The sequence below is a fragment of the Musa acuminata genome, chromosome BXJ1-9 (genome assembly GCF_036884655.1).
Source record: "Musa acuminata AAA Group cultivar baxijiao chromosome BXJ1-9, Cavendish_Baxijiao_AAA, whole genome shotgun sequence".
Taxonomy (NCBI): Eukaryota; Viridiplantae; Streptophyta; class Magnoliopsida; order Zingiberales; family Musaceae; genus Musa; species Musa acuminata.
In genome coordinates, this window is record NC_088335.1 from 5,351,267 (window position 1) to 5,361,533 (window position 10,267).

Consider the following 10,267-nt stretch of genomic DNA (forward strand, 5'->3'; position numbering starts at 1 on the left):
CAAAAGGAGGTCCGATAACCTAACCCCCTCTTCTTGTAGCGGAGAGTACACAAAACACATACACGTAACTTCCTCACTTATGCGGGCTCTCTCAGAGATATGACGCGGGGTCCACGGGTATGGATTCTTTTGGTGTCCGTCCGTTCCCCAAATATACCGCCGAACGAGACAACCGGTCTTCTCAGTATGAGCACGAAAAGGTCATCAAGAAAAGGATCGAAGAAGGGATATCTTACCCTGTCCGCAGCTCAAAATCCCTACCTTCTTCCTCGTCCAAGCTCGTATGCCGTCTCGAAATTAATCCTGCGGAGCCTTGTTTCCGTCCGTCCTTAGCGTCATTTGGTCTGCTTCGAAGCTTTTTCTTGGATTTCTTTTTGTTTATTCCTCTTGAGGAAGTTATTGAATCAGTGCAGTGCTACAAGAAAAAGAGCGAGAAAAAGAATTGATCCTTTTTTCGGGAGAGTTGGTGGTAAAGATGCCGATTTGGGGAGTGGGTTTGACGGCGTGGCTCAAGACGAAGGTCGTGGATCCACTTATGCAAATCATTAGAAGGTACTCTTCGAGCTTAGCAGCTTTTGGGTTTTGTGCATTGCAAGATTCGAATTGATTGTGCCTGTTGCCGTGTGGTCGTCGTAATAATCGGTGCTTTCCGACTTCCCAGCCGTCGTAAGATTGATGTTGCAATTCAAGATCTGAGTTTTTCGAGGTCTCATGAGATATCTTGATCTGTTATTTTCTCTTCGGATCTTTATCTCCGTTTATATTCTATAACATCCTCAAGTGTTTCTTGCTGATCCTGTGATTCGTCCATACTCTTGTTGCCTTACTGCAAATTGTGCATTATGGTGCTGATTTCAGCTACAATGGTAGCTTTGAATGATGTCGAGTTGATAATTGCCTGCAGGGGTGCAGAACCGAAGCAACTGGCATTTTCAACTGCTCTTGGCGTCACCCTTGGAGTGTTTCCCATTTGTGGTAAGATTCAAAGTATGCTTATGTCAGTCTTTGCTTAATGATCGATGGCACTGATAAACCATTTTCAAACTTATTCAATATCGTCGTACTGCTGAAGAGATATAAGATTCTTAGATGGATATTGTACACTATAAGCTTGGCTTCCAAGTTGGAAAATACGGCAACCGATTGATGGCATGAAAGCTTGTTAACATGATAATTTTTTATGTACTCCAACTAGTAAATTGAATGACTCTGTGCATGCTCCCACACAGCATGTCATTAGGGATGATAGAGACCAGGATGTACTTGTAAAACTTCTAAATTTAGTCCTACGTTTGATTTTGGGCCGATGGTTTAGACTCAATAAGTAATTGGTCATTTATCATATTGGAATCATGACAAATGGTATCAGAGCAGAATACGCTAAGGTCAGCTACCATGAGTAGGATGACAACTTTATTTTCCAGCGAGGGTTTGATTCTGGATTATCTTTGGGCCTTAATGAAGATGTTAAGTTCTGTGATACCTCCAAAATCTTGAGCTAATAGTCTAGGCTCAACAAGTTAATGATGAGTTATCTTACCTGACCAGATTATGATGGTACCTCCCATGAATTTACTTGAACCACTTTCAAGGGCTCGGAATGGTACAACTGAACTTGTTTCTTTCTCCAGGTTTGAAGTCAAGATTCTTGTAGCTAGTGTTTGTTAACGGAATTTCTAGGTTTGTCTATGTAAGAACCTAATTGTGTTATTGTGATTCTGATACGAATCTGAGAATTTGTTCATTTGGATAAGAAAAATGCAGCCGCGATAGCTGTTATGAAGTAACTGTTATGTGTGATTCTCCATCTCATTAAGATATTTAATTTCTTTATCGACTCTGATACTGCAGGACCAGGAGATTGTTTTTGACCTCTATGGTTGGTATAGTCCATGACAAGTAATTGCCGATATGTGCAGATTGGAAAGCAATCTTGGTTCAAAATTGTTCTGATGTGCATGCACACATGCCATAAGCACATTATAGTTTAAAATACTTGTACTCTACTAAAATGTTCTTTTGTTACCAGGGACCACGGTTCTTCTTTGTGGTGCGGCCATTGGATTAATTGGAAACCGTTGCCATGCTCCAAGTGTCATGCTTGCCAACTTTGTTGCGACCCCAATTGAGTTGAGGTAATTTTCGCCCGGCACCAAACCAATATTCACTTTTCATTGAATCAATCGTGTTCCTCCATACTAATCACCAGACTTGCTTGTTTCTCTCTCTGTTTATGACTTGCTCCTACTTTCACTGTTTCTCACTCACTCCTATGTTCTCTGATAACACTGCAAACACAGTAAGGCTTATATGTTTTGTATATGCACAATCTTGATTTAAAACTTCCCTGGTAGTTTTAATGCACTAATAGCTTTTTCTAAACACAATGATTGTTATTTTTATCGAATTACTATCAAGATTCTTGATCCTGGGAGGCATTTTTCTCTCATCTAGTGTTCAAACGCAAGTAGATGCAATAATATGTTCATGCACGATATGCATGTTTGTGAATTGCTACTCCTTGTGTGTGGGCTCTGGTGCCCTTCACAGGCTTATTGATATCCCCTCACGGCATTTAATAAAATTACTTTCTCTTTCTGTGGTGCAAAATGATCTTTTTAGAGGCTTAGACCTTGTTTCCCATCATAAAACAGAAAAAGAAAAGGTTGCCTTTTTAGCTTTGATTTCCTTGTATTAGTTTTATGAATTCTGATAGCTATCACTTATGGTTTCTTCTCAGTCTGGTTGTACCATTCCTGCGCCTTGGCGAAGTCATCTCTGGCGGTCCTCATTTCCCCTTGACATCCGATGCACTGATGAAGGTGGTAACAGGTGAAGCCTCAAGAGACGTCCTAATCAGTGTACTCCATGCGGTTCGTCAACCGCACATTTTGCTCGTTATAAGTTAAGTAGTTTGTCCTTAATAATAAGAATTATGTTTCGACTAACAAAACACTTTGCGTTAAACATGTTCTTGCAGTTGTTGGGTTGGATCGTTGCGGCACCTTTCATCCTCGGTGCCCTTTACGTCGTCTTTGTTCCTTGTTTTAAGTTCCTCATCCACAGATTTAATGCTGCGCCTTCGAGCCCAAAGAAGCAACGGGCTATCTGAGCTCTGCGAGACAGCAGAGGGGAGCGCAGCACGAAGCAATTGGATGAAGATATCATGCTACAAGATAGATGAACTCTTATATTGTTGTGCCAGTCTGGCTTAAGACACTTTCCGTGATAAAGGGTCAATCGTTTGAGACATCAAGGCTTGGCTTTCTTCGCTATCGTGTAAATAATTTCATGTGCCCTCATCGCTGAAGTAAATTGGCCCCGGCGGGGTCCTGTACGGAGCTAGACGGCCGATACTTTTTGTTGGTGAGAACAAAAACGTGAATATTGATCTAGCAGATAGCGGTACCGAATTTTATCTATAAATCACAATTGACAAATATTCTCTGGATCAAGAAGGAATTTAGACAAGGTTTTTCTAATCGGAAGCTGTTAAGATCTCCCGATTGTAAATTGAGCGTTTTTCAATAAAAAATAATAATAATTAAAATATTTAGACATCGGAGGGATAAAGCACGGGGTAACTCCTCTACTCCCGATCACGATCAAAGAAAAAATAATTAATATTCCTTAAAACTCAGCTCGGCTTCACCAAGGACAGTTCCAACTCCTACGTCTATCTCAGGCTCGAGACCAAGTCAGGTTGTCTCCGTGATTCATACAAGTGGAGGGGGCGGTTCCAGCTCCTGCGTCTTTCTCAGGTTCGAGACCAAGTCGGGTTGTCTCGGTGGTTCTAGGCAGGCTGAGGACCGACTTCACCAGATGTCTAACACAGCTTGTCCGGATGCCACCAGCGACTTCGATGTAAAGATTCTCTCGGTCTCTCTTTCGTTTCAAACTCCAACCGTACATCTTCCTCCCTGACCAAAACAGCTTGCAATAAAAGCCTCCTGCCTCGTGATGTTTTCCTTTCTCAAGGATTTGGGTGCCCTTTTGTGTGTGTGTGTGTGAATGGTTTCCACACTCGTCGTTCTCGAGGTTAGCATTCTTGTCAAGGGAGGGTGGTCATGTCTTGTGGCTCCTCAGACCCACCACCACCACCCACGTAATACTAAGCTGAAGCTCTAACTAAACCTCAAGTCTTTTCAGTGCCAGCCTTCATCGAGCAAGGAAGAAACACGGCTTCCTTGAGATTTCTCTCATGGCTTGCTATGGCCTACAACACGCATGCCAAAATCCCATCCCCCCCCCCCCCCCTTTCTCTTTCACCAGGGTAGTAGCACATGATGATAAACAAGACATGCAGCATCCAATATGCACCAGAAATACATAGCATGACTTCCTAGATTATATCATGCAGCAGTAAAAGCTCAACTCATATCTAAAAAGTTGATGCAAAATCTCCTGTCCTCGTGATCCTGTTTGGCCTCTCGAAACATGATGGTGCATGCAGCAAATATGATATCTAAGTAATCCTACCAAACAAAAGAGTACAGTTTTCTGCAGATATCATGGCCACAAACTAACACAAATTGCACTTGCAAGCATCCTCGGTTCATGGTTTTGTAAAGGAAACCCAATACAGAACCATAAATCACCACTTCTGTAAAGGAAACGCAAGTTCAAATGACATACTGAGCATCCAACAATGCAAGTTCTACGCTGACAATAAGCCGACACCACTGTTTCTTTGGGAACAAAGACTGCACTAGGCTGGAAAAGTGTGCTGAGTTACCTTCCCCACTCAAAAATGGGATCTGGTCGGCTCTTTGACGTTTTTGTCTCAGTGGTTGGTTGTTGTGCTCTCATCATGGCCTGGGGCCAACCCATGATATGTGGCAATACATACTACAAAAAAAAAAAAGGCACCTTGTATGTTAGAATACTAATTTGTTTACGAATTAATAGGTATACTATGTTGTCTCAAGGTACAAAAAACTTGCAGTTTCAACCAATACTTTAGGGTTGTCATGTATGTTAGAAACACGACAACCAACTTGTATCACAGTACAAAAAATTGCAGATACACCCTAATAAATCTGTCACTTGTCCAGTCCTTCACAAAGAGTCTTCTACACATACCTCACATGTTTACATAACTAATTCTCAAATTTCATCTAACCTACAATTTGTATACAGCACAGAGCTTTAAATCTTAAGGTCTATAACATGCTAGATATTTGCATAATTAAACCAGCGATGTAGAAAGTTGAGTCACTGATGTTGTTAAAAGACAAAACGTCAATCTTTTGCCATATGAGCCATGTGTGTCGATTCAATCCCTATACTGAAAGCAGTTAAAATCCATGCTCTTGAAATCTAACAAAGTTTTTCATTGGTTGTCAATGACCTAATGTACTTCATCATTTTCATCCGGGCTTAGAACTGACATTGCAGGTGTTGTTAAAGGACAATTATTCTGTCAAATTATGTTGCAGGAGTGGGATTTAATTCTATGATTATGCATGCATATTTACACATTTGAGATGCAGCACATCATGCGTCATCTAAAATATGAAAAAAAAAAAGGCACCCAAATTCTACTATATATCAAGGATTGGCTTCATTTTATGTTTTGGTTAGATCTACAGTTTCATCAAAAGAAAATCTTGAAGAATTCATGATAGAAAGAAACTGCAGCATCACATCGAGAATCTTACACTTAATACTGTGCGAATAACTGTGAATTCAGCCTTGGAAATTGGAACTGAAAGTCGCTCATTTGTCTTCTGGATGTTGTTTACAACAGCTGTCCATTCAATCTCTTATGATGTTAGTTTGCAAATTTGCAGAAAAGAAAATTTTTCATTAACGGGAATAAATAGGAGTAGATAAAGCTAAATATTGATCATAAACAAATAAAAACAAAAATTACAGAAAATGATGTTATTTCTGCCTCTCCAAGTACTCCAAAATGTAAAGAAAAGGTCAGATACAAAGTACATTCGATCTTGGTATACAAATGTCCAATTTCTTTTAAATATCATGTTTCTCTCTTGATTCTTCCACTCAAAGTTGCTCTGTATTGAATTGCAATTTACTAGACAATGTGTGCCTCTCTAGGACAAGGATGCTTGTAGGGCAAGACCACTAATTTTTCATTTAGTTTTTCTATTTTAGTTTTGTGGAAATAGATTAAACTTGTCCATAAATGTTTTGTAAACTGAATGCTTCAATGACAGAGGTAATGCAGTTTTTCATCTAGGGAAGTAATCATTAACTGGAAGATGTAAGCAAATTGACCCTGTAAAAGCTCGATTAATGCTAACCAAATGCAAAGTTCCAAAAACCACTACCAGTTTCACAGCAATCAGGACTTTCCACTTTTTGGAAATGGGTTTTCATCTCTATTTTTACATGTTCCAAATACCCAACTCCGTCCATCATCAAGCTATCAATGGTTTAAAAGGGAAAAAAACAACTTAGTTTTCTATAACATCCTTTTTCCAACAATTTACAGTGACAGTAATTGGAAGATTAGTTTTATCAAAATGGAGAAGGAATAGCACATAAGTCAAAACCATGAAAATACAATGGAACTATTTCATACAAATTCTTAAAATTACTACATATACAAGATATATAGTAATGCTCATGGACAACATAGTGTGGTGCTTTGTAACTTCTTGGAGCACTCACTACATAAAAGTATAGTATGGAAGACAATCTTGCCATATCTCTTGTTTAACATGGTATAGGTTGTCCAAGCATACTAAAAAAAAAAAAATCAAACCTGATGTATATGACAGGGAAAAATCAAACACTAGAAAACTCAATGACAGTTTCTATAGTATGATTGATTAGCTTAATCTCCCTGTAACTTGAGCAGCTTGAAATATCAGTCATTCTTAGAGACTGGAAGCAACAGAGGCTTCTATTTTAATACAATAATATCTTCTGAGATTTCTGCTAAAAATTACCACAAGATAACTAGGGGAGGAGGAAATAATCAAAACAAGAAACTCATTGTGATATTATACATTAACTAAGAAACCATACATGACTTACATAAGTTTATAAAGTATCCATTGTCATTGCCCAATGGGGAAATTGATAGTGATTTCTTCACCTGGCCTTCTAAACTGCAATTCAATTACTAAATGAAAGTATGAGTATAATTTGAAGTAAACAACATGTAAAATAAAAATGCTCTCAACAATATACGATCAAATATCAGGAACCTCGATTTCATCGAAGGATCATGAAGAAATTCACAAGATTCAGTAGGACCTAGGCCAATCAAGCTTCCAACTTCAGTAGCTGACAAAGCAAAGACCTATGAACAAGCAACGATCCAAAATAAATCAACAAAGTTGTGGTTCAGCAAACAAAATCTTATAGAACTCCACCCTAATTTTGCTAATAATAGCTAGACAAGTAAAACAACAAATAGAAATGCTCCAATAAGAACAAAAAAGAATTAGGAATACATTCTTTACCTGCTTCTTTTCCCAATCATACTTTCTTTGTCCAACAGCAGGCCAAAATGTCAAAATAACAGAGCCATTTCTGTATACTCTAGAACTCCTAGACTGCTACAAGCATACTGTTAGTTAAAAGTCCAAACCAACACCTATACTGAGAAGTGCAGAATAGGTGTACAAATAGAACATACATCCAGTTCTCGGATAGCTGGAAGAATTGGTTTCATCGATAAGGCAGCTTTGCCCTTAAAAACAGTGTAGTTTGCAAATCTTCCAATAGATGTGCTCCCCGCTAGGAAAAAAAGGTGGTGAACGAATGCATTGTTTGTTAAGTTGAAAACACAACTAGACTTCTATTCAATCCATACCATCTGTCACAAGATCTGGTCCAGAAGTTGAAAAACCATGTTGAGTTTTCAACCAATAAGAATCCTTTATATTAGCAGCTCTCCCCAGTACAGATTTACTGGCAAGTTTACACAGAATATTAATAGCTTTATAGCAAAACTCATATATATGTTAAAGCAATATCTTTGAGCAAAATATAACAGAATAGCTGTACCCAAGCAAGCATGGTTGCAATGTTATGTGATAGTGTGTCAGAATCTCCAAGAGTAAACCTTCTTTAGTTGATTATACACTAAAGAATTCATAAACATAACCAAATGACCAACATAATGTGTCTGGGGTGAAACTGAGACATCATATCATAATCATGTACTAAGTTTTAAAAAAATCACATGCCAAATCCACATAATACTGCAAGAAATAGTAGACTTGATTGCTCAGCATCTGCTGACACATTAATTATATGCCACAAATACTGTGCTCAGTTATTCTTCTTTCAACTACCTGCAACTAAAGGTTACAAGTAGCACCTAGTCATTGAAATACAAATCCTTGTGATGCTACTACAGATCATACAGGTCAGAAGATAATTTCAAAAACATGGCCCATGTTTTCCAACATGAATTGCATTGCGAACTTAACCCTAAAACTCAACTTGTTCGCATCCCTAACAACCACCACAGTGTGCAAAACCTAAACCGCCACTCAACCAGAAAAAGTGTGATCAACTCAGTCATGGTTGCCAAAAGATGGGGATAACTGTACTGCAAAACCCTTTCTTATACTTCAGAGACCATTTGACAAACAGTTAGACTACAACATGGTATATCTATCATCTATAAGCAGATTTCGACACAATAATAGACGTCTTGTAACGAAGAAGAAAGAAAACAGAGAGTCTCGTTCGCAACCCTACTAGCCACCACAGTGTGTAAAACCTAAACCGCCACTCAACCAGAAAAAAGAGTGATCAACTAAGTCATGGTTGCCAAAAGTTGGGGATAACTGTACTGCAAAACCCTTTCTTATACTTCATAGGCCATTTGACAAACAGTTAGACTACAACATGGTATATCTATCAACTATAAACAGATTTCAACACAATAATAGACGTCTCATAACGAAGAAGAAAGAAAACAGAGAGTCTCGTTCGCATCCCTACCAACCACCACAGTTTGCAAAACCTAAACCACCACTCAACCAGAAGAAAGAGTGATCAACTCAGTCATGGTTGCCATAAAGATGGGGATAACTGTACTGCAAAACCCTTTCTTATACTTCAGAGACCATTTGACAAACAGTTAGACTACAACATGGTATATCCATCATCTATAATCAGATTTCAACACAATAAGAAACGTGTCATAACGAAGAAGAAATAAAACAGAGAGTCTCGTTTCTTTATGTGGGATTGCGACGACAAAAGAGACGAGCAACTTCTCAGTAGATAAAAGAAATCAAGAAAAGAAACTGGGCCATCGATCGTTTCTGAACAGATCTGAACGCGTTGCCAGGCGTCTAATATCGAGGACGAAAAGAACTGGAGAGGTTCGTTTCGTCCGGTGGGATTGAGGCGACAAGCAAGAACATCAAGATTTTCCCGACAGAGGGAGAAGCCAAGAGACGGTAACCGGGTAAAGGAAGGAAATCGATTACCTGGACGAAAGGAAGCGGGAGAACCTCATCGTTGTAGGAATTAGGGCACAGGGCGAGTGCGAGTTTCCCGAAAGCGTGAGAACGGTGGAGACACGAACAAGGGCGGCAAACAAAGTTATAGGGTCTAAGAACGATCCTGGCCGTCCGATCCCGTTCGACGAACTAATACCTGGAAATATTCGGGAGCGGGAAAAAGGTCGTGGGAATAATAATTAATGGGTAATGTTAGTCAAGGCGTGCAATTTTCGAGACAGCGAACACGGTTCGATCGCTAAAAAGAGAGGTGGCCCCGAATAACATGGCTGACATCATCCACCACAACGCCATCTGAAGAGTGATACATTCAGTTCCCTGCCTCGACCAAAACAGGTGAACCAAAAAAGGCACTCCTCATTCGAACACAAATAAATTGGGCGCCCCGTGTGAACTGATCTGATCCGATCAGCATCAGACATGATCTGACGACCCAAATAGCAGTGGCTCAATTTGATCGAGATCGACCCGATTGGAACACAAATACGTAATTTTCTAATGTGTCGAAAATCGTCTTTTTTTATTTTACTTCTTCCATCCAAAATATCTCTAGGCAAGCAAAGATCTTAATAATATTTATTTTTTTGGGAGAATTATTCCCTACCAAGTACCTAAATGATGGAGAAACTTATGTACTCGGAAATATCTAATCATAAGTCTTATGTTAAATCAAATGGTTTAGACATTCTCTAGGAACAAAACATACATTGGAACCTCAAAGAAAATGTTTTAGTAGCAATTTTAGTGCAGAAAAGAACAAAAAAAATTACATCAGATAATATGCATGAACACAACCAGTAACAAAT

General features: G+C 39.0%; 2 protein-coding genes across 6 annotated transcripts; one reads left to right on the top strand and one right to left on the bottom strand.

Annotated features, from left to right (window-relative positions):
* The first annotated feature begins 104 nt into the window (after positions 1-104).
* On the top strand, positions 105-3,256 carry LOC135592693 (uncharacterized). Of its 4 annotated transcripts, none has more exons than XM_065082316.1 (6): positions 105-342; positions 414-552; positions 905-975; positions 2,030-2,135; positions 2,741-2,873; positions 2,981-3,256. In XM_065082316.1, the coding sequence occupies exons 1-6, from the start codon at positions 120-122 to the stop codon at positions 3,110-3,112; spliced, it is 804 nt and encodes a 267-aa protein (XP_064938388.1). In that variant the 5' UTR covers positions 105-119; the 3' UTR covers positions 3,113-3,256. The 4 variants fall into 4 exon arrangements, with proteins under 4 accessions (XP_064938388.1, XP_064938389.1, XP_064938390.1 ...); XM_065082317.1 differs by having other exon boundaries at positions 173-342; positions 423-552; XM_065082318.1 differs by having other exon boundaries at positions 173-342; positions 429-552.
* A 1,256-nt stretch (positions 3,257-4,512) lies between these two features.
* On the bottom strand, positions 4,513-9,569 carry LOC135592692 (single-stranded DNA-binding protein WHY2, mitochondrial-like). 2 transcript variants are annotated; one of them, XM_065082312.1, is made up of 8 exons: positions 9,429-9,569; positions 7,793-7,890; positions 7,616-7,716; positions 7,440-7,532; positions 7,182-7,276; positions 7,009-7,082; positions 5,661-5,749; positions 4,513-4,848 (listed from the first exon to the last, which is right to left on the bottom strand). In XM_065082312.1, the coding sequence occupies exons 1-8, from the start codon at positions 9,455-9,457 to the stop codon at positions 4,732-4,734; spliced, it is 696 nt and encodes a 231-aa protein (XP_064938384.1). In that variant the 5' UTR covers positions 9,458-9,569; the 3' UTR covers positions 4,513-4,731. The 2 variants fall into 2 exon arrangements, with proteins under 2 accessions (XP_064938384.1, XP_064938383.1); XM_065082311.1 differs by having other exon boundaries at positions 7,440-7,535.
* Positions 9,570-10,267: the final 698 nt, after the last annotated feature.